The 15,078-nt window shown below is 35.9% G+C and overlaps 1 protein-coding gene across 1 annotated transcript in view; it reads left to right on the top strand.

The window, feature by feature from the left end:
- MANEA (mannosidase endo-alpha) overlaps nt 1-14,181 on the top strand; it is a 69,204-nt gene extending 55,023 nt beyond the window's left edge. The window contains exons 4-5 of the mRNA XM_007467181.1: nt 12,377-12,453; nt 13,285-14,181. Coding sequence (XP_007467243.1) covers nt 12,377-12,453; nt 13,285-13,942 — 735 coding nt within the window. The 3' untranslated portion in view covers nt 13,943-14,181. The remainder of the gene's footprint in view (nt 1-12,376; nt 12,454-13,284) is intronic.
- The last annotated feature ends 897 nt before the right edge of the window (nt 14,182-15,078 follow it).

The raw sequence follows: 15,078 nt of genomic DNA on the forward strand, positions 1-15,078 counted from the left end.
CGGTATGCGGGCCTCTCATTGTTGTGGCCTCTCCCGTTGTGGAGCACAGGCTCCAGACGCGCAGTCTTAGCGGCCATGGCTCACAGGCCTAGTCAGTCCTCAGCATGTGGGATCTTCCCGGACCGGGGCACGAACCCATGTCCCCTGCATCGGCAGGCGGACTCTCAACCACTGCACCACCAGGGAAACCCCAGGTATATATTCTTAAACAACATCTCTTTCATTTCCCTACCTCCTAGCCTTTGGTAACCACCATTCCTTTCTCTTTTTTCATTTTATTTTGGATTCCACTATAAGAGATATCATACAATATTTGTCTTTTGTTGTCTGATCCATCTCACTTGGCATAATGACCTCAAGGTCCATCCATGTTGTAAACAAATGGCAGCATTTCCATTTTTCTCATGACTGAATAACTTTTCATTGTGTGTGTGTGTATGCGCCACATTTTCTTTATCCATTTATCCGTAGATTACTCTTAACATTGTTTTCATGTATTGGCTATTGTAAATAATGCTGCAGTGAACTTGGGGATGCAGGTGATTTCATTTCTTTGAAGGAACTAACCAAGGCAAGAAAAGGGGTTCCCTTTTCTCCATATCCTCACCCAACACTTATTTCTTATCTTTTTGATGATAGCACCTCACATCTGTTTTTATGACTATGTCATTTTAGTTTTGATTTGCATTTCCCTTATGATTAGTGATGTTGAGCCTCTTTTCATGTAACTGTTGGCCATTTTGTTGTATTCTTTGGGGAAAAAAGTCTCTACAGGTCCTCTGCCCATTTTTTTATCAGATTTTTAAAAAGTGAGTTGTATGAGTTCTTTATAAATTTTGGACATTAACCCCTATCCAACACATGGTTTGCAAATATTTTCTACCATTCTGTAGTTGCCTTTTCATTTTGTTAGTTGTTTCGTTAGCACTGCATAAGCTTTGGAGTTTGATCTAGTTCCACTTACTTTTTTTAAATTTTGTAAACTGTTTGTGCTTTGGATGTCATATGCAAAATATCATTAATAAGACCAATGTCATGGAGCTATTGTCTTCTAAGAGTTTTGCAGTTTCAGGTTTTATGTTTAAATGTTTAAATCTTTAATCTATTTTGAGGCAATTTTTGTGAGTGGTGTAAGGGTAGGGGTCCAGTTTTCTTTTTTTCCATGTGGTTATCCAGTTTTCCCAACACCATTTATTGAAGAGACTGTCCTTTACTCATTATATATTGTTGGTTCCTTTGTCAGAGTAATTGACCATCTGTGTTGGTTTATTTCTGGGCTCTCTACTTCATTTCATTGATTTCTGTGTCTGCTTTTATGTCAATACCATACGGTTTTTATTACAATAGATTTGTAATATAGTTTGAAAATGGAGTGTGATGCCTCCAGCTTTGTTCTTTTGTCTCAAGATTACTTTGGCTATTCAAGGTCTTTTGTGGTTCCATACAAGTCTGAGGATTGTTTTTTCTATTTCTGTGAAAAATGCCATTGGATTTTGATAGAGATTGTGTTGAATCTATATTTGGCTTTGGGCAGTTAATTTTAACAATATTCGCTCTTCCAATTCATGAATATGGCATGTCTTTCCATTATATTGTGTTGTCTTTGATTTCTTCAAAGTCTTGTAGCTTTCACTGTACAGGTCTTTCACTTCCTTGGTTAAATTTATTACTAGGTATTTTATTGTTTTTGAAGCTATGGTGAATGATAGTTTTTTTTTAAATTTTTCAGATGTTTCATTTTTAGTGTAATAGAAATGCAACTGATTTCTGTGTACTGATTTTATGTCCTGCAATGTTCAGTCTTTGGGATTTTCAATATATAAGATCATATTATCTGACAATAGTGACTTCCTTTACTGTTTGGATGCCTTTTATTTCTTTGGCCTGATTGTTCTAGATAGGATACTTAAGTACTAGGTTGAAGAAGAGTAGTAAAAGTGAGCACCTTGTTCCTGATCTTAGCGGAAAAACTTTCACTTTTTCTTCACTGAGTACAATATTAGCTGCGGTCTTAGTGTATATTGCTTTCAATATAATTAGGTGTGTTTCTTCTATACACAATCTGTTAAGAGTTTTTATCAAGAAAGAATGTTGTGTTTTGTCAGATGCTATTTCTGCATTTATTGAGATGATCATATGATTTTAATCTTTCATTCTGTTAATGTGCTATATCATTTATTGATTTCCATATGTTGAACCATCCTTGAATCCCAGTAATAAGTCCAACTTGGTCATGGTACATAATCCTTTTACTGAATTCTTGAATTTGCTAGTATTTTGTTGAGAATTTTTGCATCTATGTTTTATAGGGATATTGGTCTGTAGTTTTCTATTCTTGTAGGGTTCTTTTCTGGCTTTGGTATCAGGGTAATACTGGCATATAGAATGAGTTCAGAAGTATTCCCTCCTCTCCAGTTTTTTAAAAAAGTGAAAAAGATTGGCATTAATTCTTCTTGAACTATTTGGTAGAATTCACCAGTGAAACCATCTGGTCTTGGGGTTTTCAGGGTTGGGATGCTTTTGATTACTGATTCAGTCTCCTTAAATGTTATTGGTCTGTTCATACTTTCCATTTCCTGGTTCAGTCTTGGATGGTTAAATGATTCTAGGAAAATATCCATTTCTTCTAGGTTATCTAATTTTTTGGCTTATAGTTGTTCATAGTAGTCTCTTATCATAATGTATATTTCTGTAGTGTCAGTTGTAATTTCTTCTCTTTCATTTCTGACTTTATTTCAGTCTTCACTTTTGTTTTCTTAGTTATGCTTGAGGCTTTTCCTTTTTTTTTTTCTGAAAAACCACCTCTTGATCTTTTATATTATTTTTCTGGTCTCTATTTCATTTATTTCTGCTAGGATCTTTATTATTCCCTTCCTTCTGCTAACTTTGGGCCTAGTTTGCTACTTTTCTAGCTCCTTGAGTTGCAAAGTTAGGTTGTTTATTTGTGATCTTTTTCATTTCTTAATATATGCATTTTTCACTCTCAGAACTGCTTTTGCAACACCATAGGATTGTGTGTTATGTTTCCATTTTCATTTGAGATATTAAGTTTTTTATTTTTAAAAATTAAAATATAATTGACATGTAACATATTAGTTTCAGGTGTACAAGATAAAGCTATGACATTTAAATACACTGTGAAATGGTTAACTACAATGAGTCTAGTTCACATCCATCACCATATATGGTTCCAAAATTTTTTTTCTTGTGATGAGAACTTTTAAGATCTACTCTCTCAAGGACTTTCAAATATGCAATACGGTATTATGAATTATACAGTACATTACATCACTATGCTATATTTATCTTTTAACTGGAAATTTGTATGTTTTGCCCACATTCCTCCTCCATGCTCTGCCAACCACCAATCTGTTCTCTGTATCTATGAGCTTGGTTTTTTTGTTGTTTTGTCTTTTCCACATATAATTGAGATCATATGGTATTTGTCTTTTTCTGTCTGACTTACTTCAGTTAGCATAATGCCCTCAAGGTTAATTCATGTTGTTGCAAACAGCAAGATTTCATTTTTTTTTTTTTTTTTTTGCGGTACGCGGGCCTCTCACTGTTGTGGCCTCTCCCATTGCAAAGCACAGGCTCTGGATGCATGGCTCGTGGGCCCAGCCGCTCCGCAGCATGTGGCATCTTCCCGGACCTGGGCACAAACCCGTGTCTCCTGCATCGGCAGGCGGACTCTCAACCATTGCGCCACCAGGGAAGCCCATTTCATTCATTTTTATGGTGGGATATGTGTTATATACATACACATCATTTTTTTAATCCATTCATATGTTGATGGACATTGGGTTGTTTCTTATCTTGGCTATGTAAATAATGCTGCAGTGACCATGAGGGTGCATGTATCTTTTTGACGTAGTGTTTTTGTCTTCCTCAAACAAATACCCAGTAATGGAATTGCCTGACCATATGATAGTTCGATTTTTAACTTTTTAAGTAACTCCCTACTGTTTTCTATAGTGGCTGTACCAATTTACATCCCCAAAAATAGTGCACAAGGGTTTCCTTTTCTCTACATGCATGCCAACACTTTTTATTTCTTTTTGATAATAGTCATTCTGATATGCATGCAGTGGTATCTTACGGTGGTTTTAGTTTGCAGTTCCCTGACGAGTAGTGATTTTGAGTGTCTTTTTGTGTGTTTGTTGGCCCTCTGTATTTCTTCTTTGGAAAACTATCCTTTCAGAACCTTTGCCCATTTTTTAATAGGTTTCTGCTACTGAGTTGGAGGACTTTAATAACCCCTTATCAGATACATGATATGCAAATATTTTCTTCTGTTGCTTCTATTTGTTGATATTTACCTTTGCTGTACAGAAACTTTTTAGTTTGATATAGTCCCACGTGTTTATTTTTGCTTTTGTTGCCTTTGGTTTTGCTGTCAAATCCAAAAACTTGCAGCCAAGACCTATGTCAATGAGCTTACTGCCTATATTTTCTGCTAGTTTTATGGTTTCCAGTCTTACATTCAAGTTAACCCACATTTAGTTATTTTTTCTATATGATGTAAGGTAGTGATCCAGTTTTCCTAACACCATTTATTGAAGAGGCTGTCCTTTACCCATTGTATATTTTGGCTCCTTTATCATAGATTACTTGACTATATATGTGTGGGTTCTTATGTTTAATTTTGACATTTTAAGTATAATATGTCTAGGTGTGGTTCTCTTTGGGTTCATTTTATTTGGCACTCTCTGGGCTTCCTTGATCTGGATGTATTTTTTTCCTCAGGTTGGGGAATTTTTCAGTCACTACTTCTCCCAATAAGTTTACTTCCCCTTTCTCTCTCTCTGCTCCTTATAGGACAACATCTAGCAAACTAACTTTCACACAGGTGTCCCAGAAGTCCCTTAATTTATCTTCACTGTTTTTCATTCTTTTTGCTGCTCGGATTAGCTGAGTGCCTCTTGCCCTGTCTTCAAGTTCAGTGATCCTTTCTTCTGCTGTTTCTAGTCTGCTGTTGAACCTCTCTAGTGTATTTTTCAGCTCTGTGACCTCTTTGTTACATTTGCTCTTTGTTGACGTTTTCACTGTGTTCAACCATTCTCTCCTTGAATTTGGTTAGCATTTTTATTACCATTACTTTTCAACTCTTATCAGGTTACTTACTTACTTATCTCTGTTTCTGTAAGGGTTTTTCCCTCTGAGGTTTTATCTTGTTCTTTCATTTGGAATATATTCCTCTATTTCTTTATTTTGCTTGACTCTCTGTGTTGGTTTCTAGGCATTTGATGATACATTCACCTCTCTCTGTCTTAAAGCATTGGCCTTGCATATGAGATGAACTTTATCATTCAGCCCTTCCCTAGCTCTTGGTTGTCTCAAACCTTTGTAGTTGTCTAAGCAGCCTATTTTATTTTTAATAGCTTCTAGTAGTTGAAGGTGTGCTGAGACCAGTCACTGTCCTTAAAGAGAGGATTTCAGGTAGCACCTAGATTCAGGCTGATTAGAATTTAGACCCCCAGCCAGCAGATTTTAACAAGTGCAAATATATTCAGAACTGTAGGACCACAGTGTAAGCCCTGCTGGCCACCAGAGCCAGGTGATCTGGGGGTGTTTGCTGGGTGGCAGTCATAAAAATTGGGGCTCCAGTTAAGTGTTCTTTTCTGGGAGATACCAGTGAGCTATAGCGAGGTAGAGGGAGAGCAAGAAGATGGCATTCTCTGACCTCCATACCTTGAGTACCTCTGTAGACTCTGGAACTGTGCCAAACCTGAAGCTCCCCCTGACCACCAGAGCCAAGTGATATAGAGGCATCCCCGGCAAGCTACAAAAATCAGGGCACCAGCCAAGGATATAAGAATATAACTCCTTTTCTGAAGACAACAGTGATCTGGAGCAAGGCAGAGAGAGAGTGCAAAGATTGTGCCCACTGTCTCCCTTCCCTGAGAGTACCTCTGTAGGCTCCTATAAGTGTGCAAAACCAGAAGCCTGCCCCACAGGCCAAAGCTGCTATAGAAGGAAGTAGGCCTGTTTCTCAGAAAGACTGTGGGTATGTTTCAGTTGGATATCTGTGCAATGCCATAGGAGTGGTACTCTACCAAAAACTGTCTGTTGTTACAGTCCCATGGGACCCAGGACACAAGCTCCCCTGGCCTCCAGGTCCATGTGATCAAGAGGTGTCCCTTCGTGGCAGCTGCAAAATCTAGGTCACCAGGTAGAAGCTCCCCTCTGGGAAATACTGGTGCTCTAGAGCATGACAGAGGAAGAGCTCAACAGTGACACCCACTACATGGAGTGGGGCAGATGGAGAGTACAGGGACAACACCTGCTGAAAGAAGAAAAAGATAAAAAGGAAAAGAAAGTAAAAAAATGGCACCTGCTGGCTTTAACAAGCGGAGGGTGAACAGGAAGATAGAACCCTCCAGCCTCTTTCCCCATAGAATATCCCAGCAGACCCTTGCCTCTCAGACCAATGCTTTTAAAACTAGCAAATGAGTTTATTTTATGTAAAATTTGGGTGCTCTTTGAAGGGCTTCTTCTGCACTGGTCCTGGGATGGATGAGTCTGCATGCAAGCTCTTTAAGAGCTACATCCCTTTGGCTATTCAAAGCCAGATATTTTGGGTACTCATCTTTCAGGGGCTGGTCTTAGAAACTGGTATGCCAGATGTGGGATACACGCTATTTGTTCTTCAGGGAGAAGTTCTGGGTTTTGAGTTCTCTCCTGATTGTATGTCACTGCTGGGATGGGCTTTATGGTGAGATCATATCTCAGCCTTTCCTACCTGCTTTGATGTGGTTTCCCTCTCGTTTGCCAGATGTGATGGGGTCACTCCACCAGGTTCTTTTTGGAGGAGATTGTTCCATATTTAGCTGTAGATTTGGTGTGTCTATGGGAGGAGGTAAGTTCAGGATCTTCCTACATCACCCTCATCACCAGAACCATTTATTTTTCCTACTAGAATAGAGATATATTTATGTCAATAAAATTATAAAGTAAAACTACAAAGAAACAAAAATATTTGACAATTGCTGAGACGTAATTTTGTAAAGAAAGTTAACAGTAAAGATCTTTTGATATGGAAGAAAATAACCAGAAGAAACACAAAAATAATTGTCACAGCACATGGAAGCATTTCCATAAAAAGTTAGCTTCTACTTGGTCATTTTTCATCCCTGTTTAAATTTACATTCTGAAATTTATGTTCCACTGCAGTTTCTACCTGCATGTAATATCTTTTCCACCCCTTCACTTTGAGTCTGTGTGCATCCTTAAAGCTTAATGGGATCTCTTAAAAACACCATAGAGTTTGGTCTTGTTTCTTTATCCATCCAGTCACTATATGCCTTTTCATCGGTGAATTCAATCCATTTACATTCAGAGCAATTATTAATATGTAATCTTATCAACTGCAGTCTGGTTTTGTATTTCCATTATTTTTCTCTCTGTCTGCCTACATTTGTAAATTGGTTATTTTTCATGGTGGTATGCTCTTTTTTCCCCCCGTTTTGTGCGTCTGCTCTAGATTTGTGCTTTGTGGTTATCAAGGGGGTGTTCCATAAAACATCTCTTAGATAAAACAGTCCATTTTAGGTTTACAGAAACTTTAACCCCTCAGGTATCCATTATTTTGCTCCTCCCTTTTGCATATTAATGCCTCTTTTTTATATTTATTATTTATTAACTTATAGTAGGTATAGTTATTTTTCCTACTTTCATTTAACCTTTATACTATAGTTGAGTAGTTAACACACCATCCTCCTACAGAATTAGTTTTCTAAGTCTGGCTGTATGTTTCTCATCTTTACCAGAGTATTTTGTAATTTTGTATGTTTTCATTTCAGCTTGAAGAACTCCTTTCAGCATTTCTTGCAAGGCAGATCTAATAGTGGTGAACTCCCTCAGATTTTGTTTGTCTGGGAGAGGCTTTACTTCTTCATATCTAAAGGATAACTTTGCTAGATAAAGTAGTCTTGGCTGGCCATTTTTATCTTTCAACTCTTCAAATATGTCATTCCACTGTCCTCTGGCCTATTGAATTTCTACAGAGAAATCTACTGATAGCCTATTGGCAGTCCTTTGTAAGTTCTCTTCTTTTTTTTTCCCCTTGCCTGCCTTTAATATCTTGGAGAATGTCTTTTTGCATTGAGATACTAGGATGATCTACTAGCTTTGTGGACTTGTATGTCCAAGTCATTCCTCAGATTTTGGAAGTTCTCAGCTATTATTCTTTAAGTTAACTTCCTGCCCCTGCCTTCTCTGTCTGGGATTCCGATTATCCTGACATTTGTCAGGATATATGGATGGATATATGGATATCCATAGATCATGTAGGCTTTCTTTGCTCTTTTTCTAAGTTCCCTCTTCTCTTTTGTGTTATTTCAAAATTGCTATCCTCCAAGTAAGTTTTTCTATCTTCATATGCTCTGCCTTGCTACATATTCTCTGCATTGCATGCTATCCAGCTCCAGAATTTTTGTTTGGTTCTTTTTTAAAATTTCTTTAATAAAGGGTCATTTTGTTCACATATTTTATTCCTGATTTTATTGAATTGTCTTTCTGAGTTTTCTTGTAACCTGTTGAGTTTTTTTTATAACATCTATTTTCAACTCTTTATCAGATAGGTTGCAATATTCTGTGCCTTTGAGTTTGGTTGATTGCTAGAAATAGATAATTTTTATGTGATGCCATGTTTCCTTGATGTTTCATAATCCCTTTAGATTTGCATTGTTGTTTTTGCATATGTAGTAGTAGATACCTTCTTAACTCTTTTCTTGTTGCCTTCAGCAGATGGTATGTTATATTCTGTAGTGTTGATATTATCCAAGTTTTTACTGTTTTGGGTGAGTTTTTAAACATTTATGCCATCTCTGTTTCTTACAGTTCACCAGGCTGGCTATTGGAAACCTCTCTTATTTTCCCAAAGGTTGCTATAGCTCAAGTTCATGGTTTCTGAGCATGCTCTCAGTCTACTGGAGCTTTCTCTTGCAGTGGCACTTGGGACCCCCACACAAGGAGCAAACATAGAGTGGGGGGAAAGTGTGGGTTTACCACTGGGTACATTGGGGGCACCTGCAGATCCAGTAGGGTGATCCCAGTGGCTCCTAGGTGGACTTCTGCTAAGAACAATCCCTTTCCCACCAACTGAAGTTCTAATTTGCACCTTTCCTAATATCCTCCCTACCCCTGGTTCTAAAGCTCCCATCTTAGTACTCCAGTTGCTGGTGGAGAAATGATTTTTCCAGCCACTTCCAGTCTAGCTGGGATAGCTGGGCACTCACTCACTGCTTTCCTTTTCCCCTTTCAGTGTTTCTTTGGGCAGAGGCATGGTGCCAGGAAAGCTTCTCTACTGCCTTCTGTTGCAAACAAAGTAGCTTTATTTTTTTCTCCAGTTATGTGCTGGAGTTTCCTGTTGGGAGGTCTAGACTTCTGCAAGTTCTCTGTCTTGTATGTGAGTGCCTGCCTGGGTCTTTACTGACACAGTTTTTTGCCTGGCTCCTCTGATTCCCCACCTCGAGCAGACGTTTGTCTCTTACCATCTTTGTGGTGAGTGAGACAACTCCTGTGTTCCTTGGAATAAGACACTAGGTCCCAGAACACCACAAAGGCACTTTTGCTCATGTATGAATGTCCAATTTGTTGATTTAAAAAGGAATAAATAGGAACATTTTATGTCATCATATTGCTAATATCACTCTCCAGGATCATCGTATTTTCACTCTAGGAAGTACAGTTTGGGTGCATGGTCAAAATTAGAAGCATGAAATGAGGGAACACTTATAGGACTCTTACTTCCCCATCTAAAGATAATGCAAACATTTGATTTTGTATATAGCATTCTATCATTTTTAAAGTCATTATAGTATATTGGTCTAATAGATTTTTCCAAATGGAACAGTGGAATGGTGATACATCACATTATTTATTCACTAAGCCTACAAAGTAATATTATTGCAACTAATATTTTCCTTCATATTTCTAACTTAAGTATTGTATAAAATAGTGGCTTTTTGAATTACTATAAATGTGTTGATCTGCACTTTACAAAAAAGAAGGAAGCCATGTAGAGTTTGCAACTTCAAAAGCAAATTCATTATAATATAGGATATTTGCTTAATTTGGTGTCCTTTATGTATAAAATGGAAACTTACTTAGGAAATGTTACAGCTAAAGGGAGATTACCCATATATAAGAGTATGAAAATACCTATACCCTTGCCACTTTTCTTTCAATTGAAGTTAAAAAGCACATACATACCAGAGCTACTGCAAAATCTAACTGCCCTAGCCATACTTACAATATACTGCACAAACGAAATTGACCTTACTTCGTTACTAATAAAAACTTTCTTTGTATATTACTGAAATCTTATTAAAAGTAGAGAATTGTAGTTTCACTAAATGCTGTCTATGTGAAAACTAGTAGCACTGATGAATGTAAAATATATTTCACTTTAATTAGGTGGTTGAAAACAAAGGCATTTTATATTGCAGTAGCATAGAAGTCTCTAATTCCATACATGCTTCATAGAAACTGAACTCTTATTGACAATATTCTAGTTTATTATATTGCCATAAAGTATTTTAATGGTAAGTCAGTAAAATTAGTAATAAAAGTGAAAATTCTCATAGCTTAAGTAGACAGTACACATGGTATTTCCCTTAATCTACTCCACTAGTTATAAATGACATACAAAATGGTTTTGGAGCCATAATTAGTTTTTCTTGATTTATATATAACCTTTTTTGGTTACTGCTTTCTGCTATCATGGTAGAAATACATAAACCACATCAATAACAAGCATTCTGGAAACTATTGTCCATTATAGTACTAGTTTTTGATTTTTTAAAGTAATTTTGTTATAAATTATTTGAATAAGTACATATTTAATGTAGATTATTTTGTAAAATGCTATTTTAATGGTATAGGAGAATCTGTAATTTTTGAACAGCAAAGGAAACCATAAACAAAACGAAAAGACAGGACTTCCCTGGTGGCACAGTGGTTAGGAATCCACCTGCCAATGCAGGGGACACAGGTTCAAACCCTGGTCCAGGAAGATCCCACATGATGCAGAGCAACTAAGCCTGTGCACCACAACTACTGAGCCTGTGCTCTAGAGCCTGCAAGCCACAACTACTGAAGCCCATGCTCCACAACAAGAGAAGCCACCACAATGAGAAGCCTGCGCACCGCAACGAAGAGTAGCCCCTGCTTGCCGCAACTAGAGAAAGCCCGCACACAGCAACAAAGACCCAATGCAGCCATAAATAAATAAATTTATAAAAAAAATAAAGACAACCTAAAGAATGGGAGAACATATTTGCAAACAATGCAACCGACAAGTGCTTAATTTCCAAAATACACAGACAGCTCATACAACTCAACAAGAAAAACAAACAACCCAATCCAAAAATGGGCAGAAGACCTAAATAGACATTTCTCCAAAGAAGAAATACAGATAGCCAGTAGTCACATGAAAAGATGCTCAGCATCGCTAATTATTAGAGAAATGCAAATCAAAACTACAATGAGGTACCACTTCACACCTGTCAGAATGGCCATCATTAAAAAGGCTACAAATAACAAATGCTGGAGAGGGTGTGGAGAAAAGGGAACCCTCCTACACTGTTGGTGGGAATGTAAGTTGGTGCAGCCACTGTTGAAAACACTATGGAGGTTCCTCAGAAAACTAAAAATAGAATTACCATATGATCCAGCAGTCCCATTCCTGGGCATATATCCAAACAAAACTATAATTTAAAAAGATACATGCACCCCAATGTTCATAGCAGCACTATTCACAATAGTCAAGACATGGAAGCAACCTAAATGTCTATCAACAGACGAATGGATAAAGATGTGGTACACATATACAATGGAATACTACTCAGCCTTTAAAAAAAAGAATGAAATAATGCCAGTTGCAGCAACACGGATGCAACTAGAGATTATCATACTAAATGAAGTCAGAAAGAGAAAGACAAATATCATATGATATCACTTACATGTGGAATCTAAAATACGACACAAATGAACCTATCTATGAAACAGGATCATGGACATAGAGTACAGACTGGTAGTTGCCAGGGGAGGGGGTTGGTAGATGTAAGCTTTTATATACAGAATGGATAAACAACAAAGTATTACTGTATAGCACAGGGAACTATATTCAATATCTTATGATAAACCATAATGGAAAAGAATATGAATATAAAAAAATGTGTATATATGTATAACTGAATCACTTCACTGTACAGCAGTAATTAACACAACATTGTAAGTCAACTATACTTTAATAAAAAATGCATTCATCTTAAATTAAGGTTATTAAGTCAGTTTATTAAAAATATGGGATATGATTTCCTTTTTATTTTTACATCATAATTTTTTCTCTAATCAATATTTTTTGTTTTAGGTCACTTTTCACATTGAACCATATAAGAATCGAGATGATAAAAACATGTACCAAAATGTCAGATACATTATAGACAAGTGAGTTTCTTCTGTCCTATAACTACTGTTATATGATCCAATGATACTTACTGTTATAAGAAAAGTATGTTTATATTTGAGATTTGAATGACTTACAGTATGACATATTAAAATTAGTTTAAACTAATTTTGTAATGAATACTGCAATCATTTTAAAGAACATTTCTGAATTTCCTTATAATTCACTTTCTGTATGAATAGTTACAAGTTCCTGTTTTTACTGTTTTATGTGTATATTAGACTATGATTTCTGTCATCTGACATTTAAATTAGTATTCTGCAAATCTTATGACTATAGAGTTGTCTTTTTAAAAGCAAGTTCAGAGTATGAAATGTGAATTCCTTTTGCAATTTTGAATTGCTATTAGATATGGTAGATCCACATCTAATATTTTCATTTAGTATGATTGCAAGGAAAGAATTTATTAATACAGTTTCATTTTGTTTAAGGGTTTACTGATAATAGTCTGTGACAGCTGCCATATTCTTACAAAAAACATGTCAGCAACAGTGGGATATTTATCACTTATACAGAAAATAAAAACAGTATTTTCATGTAGAAAATGGGCTTTTTATTGTGTTAGTCATCATTTCTAAACCTCAGTATAATTGCTTGTTTGTTAATGTCTTAATGTATCCAGTATCTCATTTTTCAATGTATAAAATTAAAAATGCATTTTTAATGTTTACACTTATATAGCTAATTCCCCAAAGGTGAACAATGTGCTTAAACTGCACTGATTACCTTCATTTTCAATACATAAACAATTATTGTTTATTGCAAATGAGTTATGAATATTCATTTTGCTTTCATATATGTTTGTATTCTAGATATGGAAATCATCCTGCCTTTTACAGGTACAAGACTAAGAATGGCAGTGCTCTTCCACTGTTTTATGTCTATGATTCCTATATCACAACAGCTGAAAAATGGGCTAATCTGTTAACCAGCTCAGGGTCTCAGAGCATTCGCAACTCTCCTTATGATGCATTGTTTATTGCACTTCTAGTAGAAAAAAAACATAGATATGAAATTCTTCGAGGTGGTTTTGATGGAATTTATACGTATTTTGCCACAAATGGCTTTACTTATGGCTCATCCTATGAGAACTGGGCCAAGCTAAAATTTTTTTGTGATCAGTTTGACCTAATGTTCATCCCAAGTGTGGGCCCAGGATACATAGATACCAGCATCCGTCCGTGGAACACTCAAAACACTCGCAACCGAGTCAATGGGAAATATTATGAGGATGCTCTGAGTGCTGCACTCCAAGCCCACCCCAGTATAATTTCCATCACCTCTTTTAATGAGTGGCATGAAGGAACTCAGATTGAAAAAGCTGTTCCCAAAAGAATCAGTAATACCGTGTACCTGGATTACCGGCCTCATAAACCAAGTCTTTATCTAGATCTAACTCGTAAGTGGTCTGAAAAATACAGTAAGGAAAGAGCAACTTACGCATTCGATCACCAGCTACCTGTTTCTTAATGCATTGATTAAAGTTTAATAATTATAGATATCACCTAATTTCAATACATTCCTTTTGTTTTGAGTTATGGAAAGAAAACTATCAAAGTCAGTATGTACTATTATCTCTAATAAAAATAACTTGTACATTTTTAAAGGTAGTAATATTATCATTGCCACCTTTCACGATGGCGATGTTGCACTGAGAAAAGTTGTGCAAATAACGTTCCTTGTGGCATAATTTGGTGAATTTCTGACTGGAATTGAAATCCTGCTTTATAGCTATTTTTGTTTCACAATAGGTAATTGCTTGTGTTATATAGAGTAGTTAGCACACAATTAAATCCTACTTGTATTCTGGGCCCAAAGAAAAAGGACTGTGTATATATTTGATATGTCTATTGAAGAACAAAGACCTAAAAGATAATGTACATGGTTCCTTTTTCATATTTTTAATGATCCAGTCAACTTCATCATATTAGCATTTCAGACTCTGGATAACTCTTCAATAACAATTCTTCAGAAAAATATCATATGCCTTACGCCTTACTGTGAACCATATTTTGTTAGGAAGGTCTGCTTTCTATAGTACAATATGTATCAACATTTGCAGATTTTTGGTTTCCTAGAGCTTGCTAGGTGTTTTGCATGTCTAATGTTTCTACATTATAATGCTGAATTTCAGGCTTTAGAAGGAAAATCTTTTCATAAAGGTTAAGGATTGCTTCTCAGTTATTAAAAAAAAATAGCTGCTTTACAATTATGAAAATACAGTGCCTCAAATGTTATTTTAGGATACCTTGTCAATCTTTAACTTATTTTATTCATATTTTTCAATTTAATGTTAATCAGAGACCAACTGTTAGATAAGAAAAAGTTGATACTATCATTGGATTGCCTTCTTTTAAGATTTTAAGCTATTTTTACTAAAACTAATAGAGAAAATTTACTTACCATTTCATATTTTAAGGATATGGAAATGAAAGTTCATTACTAAGTTTGACTTTTTGTTAGGTATAACACTTAATGATGGAAATATTTAAGACTTTATTGTCTATAATATAACATCCCCATCTAAAAACATTATACTTTTATGTTACCTAACAGGTTAAAGAGTTGTGATCAATTGTCATAGTGTGACAAATTAATCATCTGTA

This window comes from Lipotes vexillifer, unplaced genomic scaffold (genome assembly GCF_000442215.2).
Source record: "Lipotes vexillifer unplaced genomic scaffold, Lipotes_vexillifer_v1.1 scaffold185, whole genome shotgun sequence".
In the NCBI taxonomy this organism is placed as follows: Eukaryota; Metazoa; Chordata; class Mammalia; order Artiodactyla; family Lipotidae; genus Lipotes; species Lipotes vexillifer.